We start from the raw sequence: 18391 nt of genomic DNA, 5'->3' as shown, positions 1-18391 counted from the left end.
GTCCTATTCCGAACAGTTTCCGAGATAGAGCTATTTCACTGCACAGACGAGCAACACACCATGTCCTCACAGGGGTTGCAAAGTGCATTGATGTTGATGGAATTTTCGAAAATTTATTATGCTAGATAAACTGTACCAACTTTTTCACTTGAACAATAAATACCAGCATTACATAATATCTCTATCTTATCAACAATTTTGGAAATGTACAGTGAAATAGCTCGATCTCGGAAACCATTCAGAATACGATACATACATATACACTTGTTTGCTTAGAATGTCCTGTGACCTCCCAGAATATTGACCTTTCCTCCTGGGACATGCTGTGTAAAAGAATGAATGAGACTGGCATCATGAAGATTTAGAATATTTAAGACTTGAGATTTTTATGATGGGGTTTAGAAATGGAGAGTGTTTTGTAATGAGATAAGGGCTAGTTTGATATTACATAGTCTAAAAGTGTATCTCAAGCTGAGTCTATAGAAATATGAGTCCAGTAATAAATGTATAAACTTTTTTTTTTGAATGTAAACATTTATTACTGAACAGACCTCTTTCATTTTTATGGTTAAATAGAACACATCTGTCTGCTTAGAGAGAAGTGTAATGCATCAGATGTGAGAGTTTAATATAAATGAATATTAACTGATCTTACTTTCCCAAGTCCCAAAATCCTTCTCTTGTATCAGTGGATGAATTAATTGCCTGCGATCCTTTCTATTGCTCCTTAACACATGATTTTTAAATGGCTAAATAATATATTGTCACGTGTTGGGTATATAACGCGACAAATAACTTCACGCCTTATTTGATATAGCGAATTTTATTTCAAATTCGCTCTTACAATCACACAAATTACAATCTGACATTTACTGCCATCGGCAGTATCACAAATACTGCACTGCAAATGCTGGTTGACTGCCTGGCTGACTCGTAACTTGAGAACTAACTCGTGCACTCGTAATGCGAGAACTGCTGTGAATATTCTTCGCTGCTCCTTATTTAGTCTCGTTCCGGACAACACAGAAAACAGCCACGTAATAGGCGCCACTGTTATCTGGCGCCGTGTTGCTAGCAACGCTGTCAGGAGTTGTTTACTGCTGCATAGCAACCGCGCCATCCCTTGGCCATGTCACCGCTGGAGGGGAAGGGGAGGGAGTGTTGACTCGCCTATTCCCCTAGTAACAACAGCGCTCTGATGGTGTTACGTCACTGCTGGCAGGGGGAGGAGTGTCCTGCATAGTGCAACACATCATAATATAAAGGTAAAGCTATCCCAGTGACAGGCTGTGGAAGCCCATAGGATTGTGAAACATTAGGGCTTCCCCATTTTTTTTTCTGGGGAAGAACACTAGGATTTGGACCATCACAGTTTCATTAAGGCTTTTTACACCAAAAGCAATATATGTCTTAAAAGCACTGTTTTGTTCTCGCTTAATATTGTTTGTTAGCTTCTACTGCAGTGTTCACAGATTATAAAGTAAACATTTTCAATATTAATAATGGATAATATTGATTTTCCTTAATAGCTTGTGGATTAATTCAGCATGTCTGACAATTGTTCATCCTCTAAACAGGGAACCTGGAAAATGGCCGACCTCAGCAATGATTGTCAATCAACTGGGTAAGTGCACATTTCTCAGTAGTATTCAGTATAAACAGTGAGTCTGTGTAACATGTTTATACAACTTAATTCTGAATTTAATATTGAAAATGTTCCACTGGATATTATAACTGTCTTCGAAAGCTGAGATTCTCATGAGAGCATTAAGGTTCTAGTCTAGCTTGCAGTATTTCAGCAACAATTGCCAAGAAGGCTGTCAGGGACTGGACAAACAGAGACTATCAAATATATGGGGAGTCCTTAACAGGACAGGTAAAGGGATTCCTGCAAGGACCCTGTGTCAGAGGAACCAAGGAACTGTTAAAACTAAACAGAAACCAGTTAATAGTGGGTGATGGGACTACTTCCAGGACACTGTCACCTGAAAGGACACATCTTCAAAATGGGATTGATGACTAGTCCAATATGTGAAAGGCACCTAGAAAAAGATGAATCAGCCATACACATCCTGTGTGACTGTGAGGCTACAGGTTACTTAAGATTTCACCACCTGGCTCATTAATTCATGGATCCAAGTTAACCCTGTAAGTAAGATGCTACACTTCATTCAAAGTGTAAGATTGTTGAAGGGTTGAAATAGAGGGGGATGCACAATAAATCATTGAAGATTGCAAGGGCCAGTTTAGGCTGGCCCTTTGTGCATTCTCATTTCAAGGTTATGACTAATGGGATGTAATGCATTGTAGTTTGGTAGATTCATACCAACACTTCTACTTTGTAGATGTACCAGACTGCACATCATCATATCCCAGAATACCATAATCTTAACAGTTGTCTTTGTTTCAAGTAAAGGGAGCATTAGGAATATCTCGTATATTTGTTACTTTTTATACATTTATTTTGTGTCTCTATAAAAGTAAGACAATATGTGCAAGTGTCAGACAGTACATATAGGTACAATATACTACAGCTTTAAACCTTGGTTCACTGAAATTTGTGTAAACTGTAACAACATTAACCCATAACAGATATTTACTCACAAGTTCAGTAATTTGTACTTACATCTGTCTGTACATTTTTGTTCAGTTCTGTGTCATTTATTGTCAATTTAGAATATATGTACAAGAATAGTCTGGAATTGTATATTTATTGTGAAAATAAGCCTCTGTTATCAGGACTAACTGTCAAACTCATACATTTACTTATTTTTACTAGTGCATTTACTTACTTAATACAAAATTTTAAAAATATCACAGTCATAATACTGAACATAAACATTTACTAGAAAAATATATACAAAAACCACTTCATCTGGGACACCATGGCAATAAACATTCATTTATGCACACACATTTGTACAGGATAGCAACAGTGCATGCCACAGCCACAACATATATGATGAAGTAGCATAAATCTTTTGACTCAAAACTTTTTGAACTCCCATGAATCCATAACAAGCACTGCACCAACTGAAAATATTCATGTCAAGAGACATGACATGAAACTTCAAAACTAAGAATTAAAAATATGTAGCTTAACAGCAGAAATAACATTAAAAAAGTAAAGCTATCCCTGTAAGAGGCTGTGAATGCCCATAGGGTTGTGACATGTCAAGGCTCCCACATTGAAAGACAAGTCAACTCACAGATGGCAGTGAAGCTGTCTGCCTTAAGTGGTGGCCGCCCTTTACCCTCAGGAAGAGTCCTGGTACTCATTTCTGCTAGAGGCTGACTAGACCCCCAGGGTCATAGTGCAGCTGGAAGGATTAGGTCAACAGAAAATTGCAATGACATTGGGAATTGAACCCAGAACCTTCCAGCTTGTAGCATACTGCCTCAACTAACTATGTCAAGAATTTAAATTTCTATGTAGCATTGTGCAAACAAATTTTAACACCTAACAACATTACAAGCACAATGTATTATAATAAGACATTTGAAAGTTAATGTTTAAAAATAAAATGTTTTAAAGATACCTTATATCTGCAGTAAATGTTTTGAACAACAGAAGACCCACAAAAAGAGTTATTTCTGTTCACCAAAAAGAAGAGGTTATCAAAAGTGTCCACAGACTTTACTGATGTTATTAAATTGTTATTTGTTATGACAATCTTAAGCATAGAATTCTCCATGACCAGTTTTTCCTTATTTACAATTGTGGCAGCACAAAGTGATTGCATAAATAGCTGACAAGCACCAAAGCAACAGCACACATAATCACTTTTTGTTATAAAAACAGGGTGACTTAACATCGTGTGGAAACACAAAGATCACTGAACAAAATAACATTTTATGTACAATAATTTCTACGCTCAGTCATTTGTATCAGTTAATCTGGTATGAGGAACTGTGTAAAAAGCAGTATTGTTTTTATGATTGCGATTAAATTACTTCATACCGTGCTTATTTCAGTGAAGTATACTTGAGATTAAGTGATTACAGAGTATGATGAATGAAGTTTCCAGAAAAGCGCAAATCTTCTAGAGAAAACTTCAAAATTCTGACACACTGGCTTTTCACATTTGCATTTGGAAAAATTATATTAATCAAACAAGATACCACACTTTAAATTTGAATTATATAAACATCACCTATCCCTGAAACCATGATCCCTAAAGCATCGAAATCAACACAAATATCCCCATACATATGTTAACTGAAAGATAATGGTGAGATGACTGCGAGGGGATGGGTGGGGTGGTGCTTGCTGGGAATTTACCTTGGAGCTGCAGTGTGTGCCACTTGCTAGCCTTGAATGCGGGCACAGTAACAGACAGCACTGTTAATGCTTACTGTTTCAGTTGTCACAAATGACATTTTCATATTGTCACGCGGATTAATTATTGGATTTATTGAACCCTTATAACTATAGATAATTTTAACATTTTCACTACTCTACAAATCAATACTGCAAACACAGTCTTCTGTGTCTTCACTAGTCCTTGCTTGGTAGTGGTGCCTAACAATGCAATTCAAGACTTAACTGCCATCTCCAGCCTCTGTCTTCTGACTGTCAATGCCACTGGTCCTCACTGTATATAGCCTTGGCATGGGCTGCATAGAAAATATTACTTCTGTGGTTCCTCTACTATTGCATATTTGTTCACTGTCGTGGGAACGTGTTTACTGCTGCATAGCAACGGCTGCCTTTTTTCTATTCCACTCTTCCAGTTTTCAGCCATCATGTCAATATTTTACTAAAGGCTAATGGCTATAAACACGTTTGGTTTGCGGGCATTGCTAGTTCTATTCTAAAACACCATCAACCCTAACGTACTAAAAGTGAGAGACTCAGGTACAAGTTGTACTAGTATATACAAGTGTTAAAACATATATTGGGATTTTAAAATAAGAAGCATATCCAACACAGACGCACCCTAACATTAATCTGTCTTCCAACAAGCAGAACTGTTAATTTTAGGGTGAGCGCTTGTGTGTTGATGCATGTACTTCAAAATTAAAATATGCTCACAATTTCTGCATGACTTTGGGCCTCATATTTTGAATCTGTCTCCCTTTATTTATATATAATAACACCTACATATACATATATAACTTTTCGTATATATTTCATAATCCAGTACAAAAATATACACTGTAGCATAACATTTCAAAGTGTTCAAGTGACAATGTTTCATTACCTGCCTGAGATGAAACACTGCAAGTATAACATGAGACGTGCCTGCCTGTCTGTAATAATGCTGAGCAAATGCAAATCTAACAGTTCCTAAAGATGTTACCATTTCTCCCATTATAATATTTAAAGTAAAATGTGTCAACCTCCTTAAAACATATTCCAATATTGTAATTTCATCATGTAATGCAACAAAAGCTAAAGAAAACATTGTCTAAGGTAGTGTACATCTACACGAATTTGATACCTGCAGCAGCAGAGAAGATCTAAAACTTTATGACAATACAATATCAATACAACGATCAATTTTCTGGACATATTCATTGTCCTAATTTTTATGACATGATTGTTGGAAGTGACTCTGTCCTTATGTGAAAAAAAAACTACTCTGTTGGGCCCAACTGATAGGGCTAGTCCCTATCCCAGGGGAATGCATAAAGTCCAGAATATTGGTTTTGTTTTGTAACTTCCTAGGCAAGAATTACTATAAAGGCGGAGGCACACCAAGGAAACTGGCAACCGCAATTTTCGAAAAGTGCTATCAGCCTGAGTTGCACATGTTACTAAATTTGCGCTGCTCTATTCAGTAGCATGTGTTCAACTCAGGCTGATAGCACTTTTTGAAAATTGTGGTTGCCAGTTTCCTTGGTGTGCCCTCATTCTAACAGGCAAGAAATTGCCAACAGGGGACAGTCATTGCGTCAACTTTACCGTGTGTTCAGACTTACGGTTTAATCATAGCATATACACTTGTAACAACCAAACAAACCCTCAGTAGTGGAATGTTATCACTGGACTGAGCTACCAAATCAAGTTCCTAGATACTAAGATTCTAGTCAAAGCATCAGGTTTTTGTTACACTGTCTGAGCTATTAAAAGAGTTCAAACTAAGCCGCGTATGGAATCCTACTAGATTCTTTTTAAAGTTCTCTGACAGCTGGGCTAAACAACATTCCAATGGGACAGGACTACTGACAGACTCAAATTAAACAAGGTAAAAGAAGCAACATCAGTGCTATGCATTACACATACCCAAGTGAAAATGGAGTTCTGGAATAGTCAAGTTATATGAGAAGCAAGTACCTGACAAATGATTTGAGGGGGGGTGAAGATTCTGCAGTTTAGGTAACGGGATAGAAGGTGAAGGAAAAGTCCCTGTGCTTAATTAATTAATCACCATGCCATGAAGACATACAAGGGAGTGCAGGAGGTATAGCTCCACCATTCTTGACCCCTACACTAGATGGAGGTGAGTGGTCTGTTTCTTGCCCTGGCCACTTTACCCCCTGGGAATGAGTCCCTGATACCCACTAGATAGGAGGCTGGGTAGGCCCTGCAGAGAGGAGAAAAATCTCTTGCCCCTGCAGAGAATCCAGCCTTTAGCCTGTCACTATACCGACTGAGGGTAACATCTGAAACAGGAGTGACAACTGCTCGGTTTGGCTCTACCCTTCAACCTCGTGTGCCAATGACGACAGAACTTTATTCTGCCTGACTAAAGATATGCAGTGACTTATGGTCATTCCCCATATCAGACCTAATGATGGAGTCAGAGGAAGTCTCAAAAACATCGGATTTACCTCAAGAAGGTTGAAAGGTATTTTTCCTTCAATTTCACTGCTGTATCATTACACCAACTGTGTCACTGCCAAATCAGCATACCTCTGATATAAATACATTCTGTCAGTCATTTTTGGGAGTTACAGGATCAGGTAACATCCACATTACAGGGGTTTCTGCCGATTTATGTCTGTGGCGTTTTTTAATTGGCCGGTTTCTAACATCATTCTTTAGCTCTTTGTCCTGTTGCCTCCATAAAGATGGAGTCTGCCTCTCATAACCTAAAGTTAACAGTGACTGGTTTTCCATTTCAGAAACCTGAGTAGGCTTCAAATCAGACTTATCTATATTCTGTATTTCTGATCTATATACAGGACCTGAATCTTCATGGATCACAGTTCTGTCAAGCATCTGTCTAGTGTCAGTCTGTTTCCCCTCATCTCTCCACGAAACAAACTTTTCTGGGGAGCCTCTACTGTACTGGACGTCATTTATGTTTCTTGAATGATCTGCAGTATTAGTATCATCTCTAGCCCTTGCAAGTTCCATTTTCTGATGTAACAGTCGAAGAGGATCGTCTTCAGCTCTCCAGTTTTCAAATTTTGAAGCACAAGAATCTCTTCCAGTGCTCTGAAATCTCCTAGGTGAGTTTTCTTTTCTGTGTCTACCTCTATCTGTCCGTCTTCTTAAATGAGGTGATATTTCATTGTATTTCCTTGCTTGAAAATTACTGTGTTCAAAATATTGTTGTTCATTTATGTCATTCACTATTTGTGTGTTATCTTTTTTAGTATTATCTGATGGAGATTTTCTTTTTGTCCAGTGCTGCATTACATTAAGGTTATTATCTGCCAGTGCTGTGCTACTGAATGTACTGTATGCATCTTTGCTAACATTTACATACAAAATCTGGCTGAAGACGTAATCCTTATGATAATATTGGCTGAAGATTGGTTCATTTTTTACAGACTGCATTGTTATCCATGTGTGTAGAAGAAGTAATGGGAAACGCTGAGTCCAATAATCAATGAATTTATCAGGGATTTCACCAAGACTTCGCTGGGCTTCCTCTGACAGCTCACGATAATGATGCTTCTGTAAAGTGGTAACAAAAAATTTGCATTAATAAATGTATTCATCATATAATTCACTTATGCCATTCAGTGGCAATCGTGTTGCATGATATGTTGGAGTTAGTTATTTGGGAAGGGCTGTGCCATACCTCAAACGGTTAGTCGCTGGCTTCCCACCTCAGTGGCCTAGATTTGATATTGGGTCTGGTAAAGTGGGATTTGTGGTGGACAAAGTGACACTGGGGCAGGTTTTCTCCGAGTACTTCGGTTTCCCCTGCCGATCTTCATTCCACCAACTGCTCCACAATCACCCTCACCTATCATCTGGAGCTTGTACAATAGGCCAGAAGTGGCCGCAGTACAAGGGACTTAGTCCCACCCCACTAGCAATAAAAAAAAAATACTAATAATAATAAGAAAGCAGTCTTCTGGGATTTGGCACCGTGTATATGTGGTGTTAACCGACGTTTCGGAGGAACGTATCACCTCCATCTTCAGGCGATACGTTCCTCCGAAACGTCGGTTAACACCACATATACACGGTGCCAAATCCCAGAAGACTGCTTTCTTCATAGTCATCGCCGTGAAAGCCTCAAATCTTAAATACTAATAACAGTTATTTGGAAAGAGTGAATGGGCCAACATTTAAAATCCCAGCACAGGGGCATGGCAGTAAATGTGTTAAACGGAATAATACCTTAATACTATGAGTTAATCCAATTTAAAATAGTGCTATGAGTTCTTTGCAACCAGGACGTAGCTATTCATGATGTTACAATCAGGGGTCAGCAAACTGATATGGGAAGAAAATAATTATGAAATTTATGGTGGCCTAACTTCATCATGTGTCACTGTCATGATAGAGAAGTTGGTGAAAGAAAGAATGTTGACTATTAATAAAAGTACATACAGGTCTCAAAATATTGAATTTTACATTACCATGGCAGTGTGTATGCAATATGAAGATAAGTCTCTTGGGATGTGATCCCATGCAGCTTGGTAGGTGGGTAGGAACATTTATGAAGTAGCAGATTCTTCTAAGACACTTGTACTTGAGCTACATAGCACTGCATCCCAGAAGACTGTGATCTTCAGGTGTAGAACTGGCTTTTAAACTCACTATTCTAGAATCACCAGAATGTTGTAATGACTTTTTTTTTCCTTTGGCACTACAGCCGCAATTTGGGCCTTGGCCTACCTCCATGAAACTCTCCATTTTACTTCGGTTTACTAGATCTTAGACATTTGGTAGTACTCCTTGGCGGGTGATCAGTTCGTCACAAGGCACACACAAACACCAAACAGCCATGCCCTGAGTGGGATTCAAACCCACAATCCCGGCTTCCACGTGAGCAAAGACAGTGTATGCCTTAGACTGCTCAGCTACCGTGATCGGCAGATGACTTAACAGTATGCAATTAAGATGCAGGGTCATAAGGAACACTGTATCACCCACTGTCTGCCAGCGTCTTAAATGCTGATTTCTTTAGAATATATGTGTGCCATCCAGAATAGAACTGAATATACTCTTTCCAGCATTCAGCAAAAATACACCTGAACATCACTAACAAAAACACCTTACACTCACCTTGTTACGAAGAGCTCTCAGCAGATCTCTCACACTTGTTCCTCGGTAGTTACGATATTTCCTCAGATCCTGAGCTACTTCTGAGTCGATCATATTTCTCCAGTCGTCTCTGACGACACCATAGGCTCCTTCTTCCAGGGCTTGTAACACCGGACTCTCCTGGTCATCTTTTTCTACACGATCACTTACATCCTGAAATGAACTTATAATCTCTCAGATTTCACTTACGTTTTCAGAAATAACTTCTATTAAATGAGTTATGTGTACTTGTGGAAGGCCTTTAAAAAGGACTTCACACATGAATAGGGATTATGATAATGTAAATCTGATTGACCTGCCTCAGCCAGGATCCAATGGTTAGCTTTAACTCAGCAGTATTGATTGCAAAAGTTCCAGTTAGACAGTTACTCTGTATTCTCGTGTCATTCAATAATTCAACATATCCAGTCCACACATTAACAGCTTTACCTGCAAGAAAGTTAATATCTGTGCCTTGTTCCAGAAGATGGGATGCACTCTCACAGCACTCGCTGGAGGGCGTTCCATTGGATCTAAACTTATCATTTGCTCCACAAGTATTCTCTGAAGCAGTTGTTCTTCTCCTTGTAAGTCACTGAGCCTGAAATATAAGTTTACCTGCAGTTTGTAAAGTAACACAATCCTATACAATAAATTCCAAATTGTTATCCAATTATGATACCTGCTTTTCTCTAAATGGTATATAACATCAGCCCAGCAAGAATAAGGGGCACGCGGTAGCGTGGCTGATTGAGGCACTATGCTACAAGCCGGAAGGTTGCGAGATCAAATCCCAATGAGGTGGATTTTTTCAATTTACCTAATCCTTCCAGCCACATTATGGCCCTGGAGTCAACTCAGCCTCTAATAGAAATTAGCACCAGGAATCTTCTTGGGGGTAAAGGGCGGTCGGCGCACAAGGCTGACAACCTTACCACCATCATGAGCGGATTGTCTAGAAAATATGGGAACCTCAACATCTCACAACCCTATGGGCCTCCACGGCCTGTTACAGGGATACTTTTACTTTTTACTGGCAAGAATGATGAATTAGTAACATTCAATTTTGTGATACACACCTGGATATAATTTTAATATAGATTCTGATTATGAAATTTGCCCAGTATAACAAAGTAGCATATCAAATTGAGGAGTATATCTATGACCTGTCTCTATACAGAATATGATATATCTAGCTCCAGTGGTTCATTGGTATAGGCATCAAACATTAAACACAGATTTCATGCTGCTGTCATCTTATTGTCCATTCCAAATGACAAGTCTTCAGAGCTCCCATAATTGTGTTAATGAGGAACACCTACTTTAAAAGTACTAAAGTACTTCTAAAATTCTGTGACACTCCATCACTTTATTCAAAACTTGAGTGGGGGTGTGGTGTGTGTGCACATAAACATGATGTTATCATAAACCCATGTTTCCCTTAAATGAGAGCACAGATTGGTTGCGCTGCTCCAATCCCATGACCACCAGATCACCTAACTTCACCCCTCTGAACTTTCTATTACAGGGGTTCGTGAAGGGGCCTATGCTTCAAACAGCTATAAACTTTCAAAGTTGTAAATTTATAATTACCTTGTACAGTACAGTCTTAGAGAAAAATAATTGCTAAGAAAATTAGGTGTTACTTCATAATTTATTTGAAGTTCACCAATGTCTTGTCTACCATTGGATAAAAACATGATAAACAAACGAACACATCACAAGCTTCACAGCCCGTATCTTAATGTCCATTTTAATACTGTCATTCCAACTGTGCCCAATTCTAAGCTGTGGGTCCCGTGTCGTAGATTTACGGCACGTAAAAGATCCTCATGTCTCTAGGAGACCTCTGAGCAAAATTATTAGGTAAAAAGTTTCCCGCCCAAGTAGTTTCCAATGCCTCCGGTAGATGGGTAAGAATCGCAGCCAGCCTTGCTGGCTGAACGGGGCTGATACCAAGCACCAGTACCGGCACGGTATGGAGACTGGTAGAATATTAAAGGGGGATGTACAATAGGCTATTGGTTGCGGTGCATGGGGAAACCCACCCCCTCCAATAATAATAATAATAGTAATAATAATAATAATAACTTGCCCGAGTCTCATAAATATACTCTTTCCTTCAGGTATTCTGACTAAAATATTGAATTTGATCTTGCCTGCCTCACAGACACACTTCATGTCCAAAAATAATAATTTTAATGCAAACCAAACAAGAAGTATTTATCTTCACAGGCTTCTTTACATAGAACTTCCACATAACCTACCTGAAATGCACATGACTTTCAATTTCACCATGTCTAGGTTTAACTGTCATTACCTGTATTCTCCACTGATAATATTTCCTTGTCTTCTCAGTGTGTCCCCAAAAGGATGATTACCATTCGAAAGTACATAGTAAAACACACAACCAAGAGAAAATATATCTACTGCACATGTCTGAAAAGGAAAGCACACAGCTCAATAGAAAATGTAAAATTATAACCATAATTTGATATATATCTCCAAGTATATAACTGTTGTGGAAGGAACTAATGCTCACAACTTAATCCCTGGGGATTTAATTTTCCATAAAATGGGGGGAGATGTACAATTTTAACCGCTTGCTCTATTTTGCAACAAATAATGCACTAGAAATGAAATACTGAAATTTTTCAGATGATAAATACCAATTCTTAAATAATATGTTCAAATAGACTTACTGTTCTGCTGCTTCCATTGAGCATTTCCGGAGCTATCCAGCCATCTGTGCCAGCCACACCAGATCGTCTTGAGAAGGACATTCTTCCTGTTTTTAATTTCTTACACAGTCCAAAATCGGATATCATAGCTCGAACTTCGCCTTTTGCATTAGGCATGGACAGCAGTACATTGTGTGGTTTAATATCACGATGAACTGCAAAAACAGTACACAAAAAAAGGTAAAGCTATCCCTGTAACAGGCCATGAAGGCCCATAGGATTGTGAGATGTCGAGGCTCCAACATTTTCTTTAGACAAACAGCTCACAGATGGCAGTAAGGTTGTCAGCCTTACGTGCTGGCCGCCCTTTACCCTCCAGGAAGATTCCTAGTACTCGTTTCTGTTAGAGGCTGAATCAACCCCAGGGCCATAGTGCGGCTGGAAGGATTAGGTAAATTAAAAAATTCCACCTCATTGGCGCTCAAACCTGTGACCTTCTGGGTCGTAGCATAAAAAAACAGTACACAAACCTAACATACTGTTTCACGCATAATATTTTTCAGAGACCTCTAATACATCCCAAGGCTTCAGTTAGGCAATGCAACCATTTGTCATTTACTCCAAGCCCTAAAGTTTGAAAGGTGCACACAAATTTGGAATGCACATATTTTCCACATATTTTCTTTGTAGTTCATTGTACCTAAGTCTAGAAAATGTGGGAAAACCCTATGGGCCTCCACAGCCTGTTACAGGACTATCTTTACTTTTTTTTTTACATAAAAACTTTAATATAATGTATGTAAGCTCTTAAAAAAGTCATGGAACATGAAACAGACCTTCTTGAGAAACTGACACCCACTTACATGATCACAAAATTTCATGTCTATTCTGGAACCCAAGAATTTACTATATGTTCACAAAAGCCCAAGACTGAGCTCTGTCCTAAGTTGGATGAATGCTACATCTTCAGCCTTTTCCTATCTTCTGTAGGAAGCCTTCTGACACTAATTGTCCTGTTAGGTCCACTATCGTGAACCTTCTACCACCAGCTTTAGCAATTTACTGCCACCTTAGCTGCACCATAGCTCAAGCAGTTAGTCGCTAGCTTCCCACCGCAGCGGCCTGGGTTCGATCCCGGGTCTGGTCAAGTGGGATTTGTAGTGGACAAAGTGGCGCTGGGGCAGGTTTTCTCCGAGTACTTCAGTTTCCCCTGCCAATCTTCATTCCACCAATTGCTGCACAATCACCCTCATCTATCATCTAGGGCTGGTACAATAGGCCAGAAGTGGCCACAGTACAAGGGACTTAGTCCCACCCCACTAACAATAAAAAAAATACTGCCAAGTTATGATTGCATGCTGGGTGTTTGCTGTTTGTGTTCTTTGAAATCTTTTGTAGCAGTCTGTGTATAATAATAATAATAATACATGAAAAAAGGTTTACATTTACTTAAACAGTGTGTGCATGTTCTCCCAGTCTAGCTGGTAGGCAGATGGTTGGGAAAGAGTTATCATTGATTTTAATATTATCTTCATATCAGTGCTTGAGTCTACCAAGTGGTCTGCTCCCTTTGGACTTTGTAGCTGAAATTATGCACAGTTATCATACATCCACCTGACAGATGATGATATAACATAGGCAACAAGAATACTGGACCTCGCTAATTTTCTGACTACACCTATATCTCATCATTCATTCATTCATCAATGGCTCTACAGCCATTTCTTGGGCCTTGGCCTGTTCTTCAGTTGTGTAATAATTTTTACACAGATGCTAGGACTCCTTGGACAAATGATCAGCCCGTCACATGGTCATTACCTATACACAGGACAGCACAAACAATAAACGCACACATATCCCATGAGTGGGATTCAAACCCATGATCCCAGAATTCAAGCGAGCAAGGATAGTTCATGCCTCAGACCATGCAGCCATTGTGATCAGCCCTATATCCCATCACTGGCTTAAAATCAATAGGTAGGCAGAAAGAAGGCATCTTCAGAGTGTGAATTTGCTCTTTTTGCATAGTGAGTTGCAAGATATTCTCGTTAATACCACGTGAAGTACTTCCCTTCTTTAATTAGAAAAGAACACATGACCAGAATCATGATACAAGTAAAGGCATGTCAGATTATTGTCTACAACTGATAAAGTATAGCCAAAATTATAACCTGCAGAGTCTGAAAACATAAATAAGTATCAACTGCCTCTACTTAGTTACTGTTCCAAAGTTGTAATTACAAACTGTGGAAGTAAATATGTGAAACAAATCAAACTCAGGAAATGTAGAATTGTTACACATTTAAGTTTGATTTGTTTCATTCTGGTCCGTCACACTAACAATTACAAATATAAATCACTCCGTCCAATGTGTATCTGCCCCATATAAGAGGGACGATGGGAGGACGAACACGAGCCTGTGTGGTTTACGAATTTTAATTATTGACAATACAAAAAAAAATTAATTAGCATCAAGAAATTTTATATAATTTTTTAAAAACTTTACATTCCCAGGAAACTGCTGTGTTTGTGAAATGTTCTATTTTGTGTACTATGCATTGTAGCATATAAGTGTACGTACTTTACGTCTAAACAACTTATGTGATGGTGGTTTCCTATTTGTAGTGATGTTTGCCCTCTGAAGATGGTCCACAGAGACCGAAACATGTAAGGGTGTTAAGTTTTTCATGTAGTAAAAAACTTACAGGTCACATTGGACGGAGTGATTTATATGTGTTACACATTTAATTCGCCTAATAACATTATACAATAGGCTTCACTTTACCAATATCCAAAGAATGCAGATGTTCTAAGCCAGCTGTTGACTGATGCAGAATGTCAAGGGCACTAAGTTTGGTGCAGTGAAACTTTCCTTCTACATAATCTTGTAGAGTGGCAGCACATAACTCAAGCGCAATGTAGCGGAACTGTTTATCCTGTTCCATACAAAAATATCGTATTACATTTCCATGTTCATCTGATTCTCGAAGCAAATCAACTTCTCGATCTGCAAATGTGAAGCATTCTGGAAGCAGACGCTTGACAGCCACTGCTCGATTGTCAAATATCCCTCTGCAAAATAAAATGCATCATATGATATAAATAGATAGTAACATTTATATACGGACAACATTAAACAGATATAACTGAAGTAAGTCTATACTTAGTTACCACAACATTACTTGACACGTTGCTTCTATTGCTCACATTCTTGGGTCATTTTATTTTCTAGCACCGCACTGTAAGTTCATGTCTAATGAGTTCATGTAGGCCGCGCCTCAAGCGGTTAGTCGCTGGCTTCCCACCGCAGCGGCCAGGGTTCAATCCCAGGTCTGGTCAAGTGGGATTTGTGGTGGACAAAGTAGCGCTAGGGCGGGTTTTCTCCGAGTACCTCGGTTTCCCCTGCCAATCTTCATTCCACCAAATTCTCCATCATCTCCATCCGGCGCAGGCTACAATAGGCCAATCAGTGGCCGCCATGACAAGTGGACCCAGCTGGACTCCACCCCTCACTAAGCGAATTAAAAAAAAATTATTTCATGTACAGCTTGACACTGGAAGGAACGCTTCTTTAGTTTTGAAATTCTTATGTCAATGAATACTGAGATTACTCTCTCCTGGAATCTGATGCCATGTTGTTTAGTAGAAAAGTATCCAGGTATTGAAGGAACCTGTTACAATCATCTCTTCTATCATGAAGGAAGCTGAAGGTTCCTGTGAAAGGTTGGTACCATTCTACCAAACTACATGGTATCACAACCCAGAAGATAATAATCTTGGATGTTTCGTGTTAGCTATAGAGTTTGCATCCCAACAGGGTACACTGTGGAGACAAAGATGATTGCAGCATTTTTTCCTTGGGAGGTGCAGAGTTATTTTTCTGTCATTTCGTACAAAGTTCGGTCGTTTCCTTGTGTATTCTGATATTGTTCCTGAGTACCTTAACACATTTCCTAGGACTATAAAAATTAATATCTTTCCTAAAGTCTATATTGAACGTTGAACTTTCATACTACCAAATCCAATTAAAACATGCAAACATCTTCATATAAAACAGAAAGAAATGAGTGAAGTACTCACTTAAACACAAATGTTCCTTCACAGCCTGTACCCAATATTTCATTTGTGTTGAATGTAATTTTGCCAACTTGGACATTCCCACCACCAACATCCTCTGCCAATGCAGTTATCGCCAAGTTACGGCCACCAGAGATCAGTCTATTACTGGAACGCGAGCCTTGTGAAAGTTGCTGAAATTCTCGTACCTTTCAAGTGCAGGAAGACAAGAACAGAAATACACATGAAGACAAAGATCTGCTTACAAGAAAATATGTCATGCATATAGTACTTATAACTAAATATATAGCAAATGTCACGTAACTTCGAACAAGGCCAAGAGTAACCTTGAATGCGCAGAAGAAAAATTTCAGACAAGGGGGTGGAGGGTGTGAGAAGTGACAGGCAGCCAGTGGAAGAACGAGTGTTAAGAAACTCCTCCCACCACAAGCTATGCGCAGGATTTTGAGTAGGAATGCAGGGCCTTGTTCGAAGTTATGTGACGCTGTCTATACTGTAGGAATTTTCCTTGCAACTCATTAACAAATAGCAATGAACTGAAACTTCGATGCACCAAATTCCTCGATAAACTACATACATACAGAGACATAAAGAGGATGACTAAAGACACATAGTAAAAAAAAAAGATAAAATACTTCCAATCAAACATATCTGCTTTTCTACCAATTACACTTTAACATGAGATACATCAGACATGTCAGAAAACTCTCATACGCTGTGTGAAAGGTTAAAAATTCATAAAAAGACAACAGAGGAAAGAGCATAATATATATTGGTATCTCTGCCAGGGACAAATACATCAGGTTCAGTGAGAAGAAATATTAAAGATGTCATAATTTAAAAATTATATTAACATGTATTGTGTAAGAACAGAGATTTTATATCCCTTGACACTATGCAGTTACAAGCCATATTTTAATTCAGAGGTAAATTGACATGGCCTTCAATAAACTATAAAACCAATAAAAGACCATTTGTCCAATTACCTGAGCACTGAAGTACCAAAACATGGCGATTATGCAACCAACTAGCACAATGAGTGTCAGCTTGAGACCCTTATTCTCCTGCTGATTCAACCATAACCTGGCTGATCCAAAGGAAAATGTAACAAAATCTTTAGAGAAATAGAATGTGATGTTGCTATTTCTCAGTTTCTCCCATGCTCCTTCTGATTCTTCAGTCTGTACTCCAACAGACTTCTCCTTTTTGTTTCGTAGTACGGGCTCCACAGTCTCATTTGAACTTTTAGCAGACTCTTCAGCTTTGGACATTCTTTCAAAATTTGTTTCATTATGATCAACAATAACAAGACTTTCTGGAGATGCAATTATTTTATCGGACCTTCCTGCTATTTGAAGAACTGTTTTGGTATAGTCTGGTACTTTGTAGTAGCCTGCAAAAAATGTTACAATCATGAAAGTTGTTCTCAAGTAACAAAAATTATTTTATTTACAGAAATTCTGAGACTGTCATGGTGATATTCAGATTATGCCTCCATCTGCAAGAGAGGCAGTAGGTTATTCTGAAATACCTTAAAACCAAACAATACTGCAACATTTCAGAACACCACAGCCTTAATACAGAATTATTTGTTATTACTGTACTCGCACCAGCCAAGCACACTTCTTGGCTACTAACTAGATGCATTCTGGCCTACTTACTGAAATATTTATATTTCTCTAATGTCCTTCATTAATACTTACGCAGCCATACTGTAAGTACCACCAGTCGTGTTTAAAGGCTAACAGTACTGATAGTGTAATGCGGCCCCCATAGACACAAAGTGCGGCCCCTCAACTTTTAGAGCTAATTGATATTAAAATCAATATTAAAATGTTAATAGAAATATTTTTTGTAAAGACAATTTTCCAACAGAGCAGAAGACAAAAAGTCTCACGCAGACATAAATTAGCAGGCTACAGGAAATTAAATGTTTTGCTATTTCTAACATAATTTCTTGTGTAATCTCTCTTTTTACATATTGAAAAACTGTTTAATACTTGTCAAAAATGGCATTCTCTTGCTTTTTAAAACTGTAAGATATGTGACTTTAGGTAATTATATTGAAATTATTCCTAAATAATAAATAGAATTAAATTTCCTTGTATCAAAATCTAATGTATATTTCTATTTTGAAGTGCGGCCCTGGACTATTATTTATAGGGCTGAGGTGGCCCTCTGTACAAGTTGAGTTTGA

The 18391-nt window shown here is 38.5% G+C and overlaps 1 protein-coding gene across 1 annotated transcript in view; it reads right to left on the bottom strand.

Moving 5' to 3' along the window:
* Nucleotides 1–6527: 6527 nt before the first annotated feature.
* The window catches only part of LOC111868279 (serine/threonine-protein kinase/endoribonuclease IRE1), a 23844-nt gene continuing 11980 nt past the window's right edge, over nucleotides 6528–18391 (bottom strand). The window contains exons 9-16 of the mRNA XM_023858790.2: nucleotides 17181–17587; nucleotides 16198–16382; nucleotides 14903–15189; nucleotides 12139–12332; nucleotides 11757–11875; nucleotides 9887–10037; nucleotides 9419–9610; nucleotides 6528–7852 (exon numbers count right to left, since the gene is read on the bottom strand). Of these exons, the coding sequence (XP_023714558.1) occupies nucleotides 6881–7852; nucleotides 9419–9610; nucleotides 9887–10037; nucleotides 11757–11875; nucleotides 12139–12332; nucleotides 14903–15189; nucleotides 16198–16382; nucleotides 17181–17587 (2507 nt within the window). The 3' untranslated portion in view covers nucleotides 6528–6880. The remainder of the gene's footprint in view (nucleotides 7853–9418; nucleotides 9611–9886; nucleotides 10038–11756; nucleotides 11876–12138; nucleotides 12333–14902; nucleotides 15190–16197; nucleotides 16383–17180; nucleotides 17588–18391) is intronic.

Source organism: Cryptotermes secundus, unplaced genomic scaffold (assembly GCF_002891405.2).
Source record: "Cryptotermes secundus unplaced genomic scaffold, Csec_1.0 scaffold1003, whole genome shotgun sequence".
NCBI classification, from domain to species: domain Eukaryota; kingdom Metazoa; phylum Arthropoda; class Insecta; order Blattodea; family Kalotermitidae; genus Cryptotermes; species Cryptotermes secundus.
Note: the sequence above shows the minus strand (reverse complement) of the source record. Positions and strands in the feature narration are given on the sequence as shown.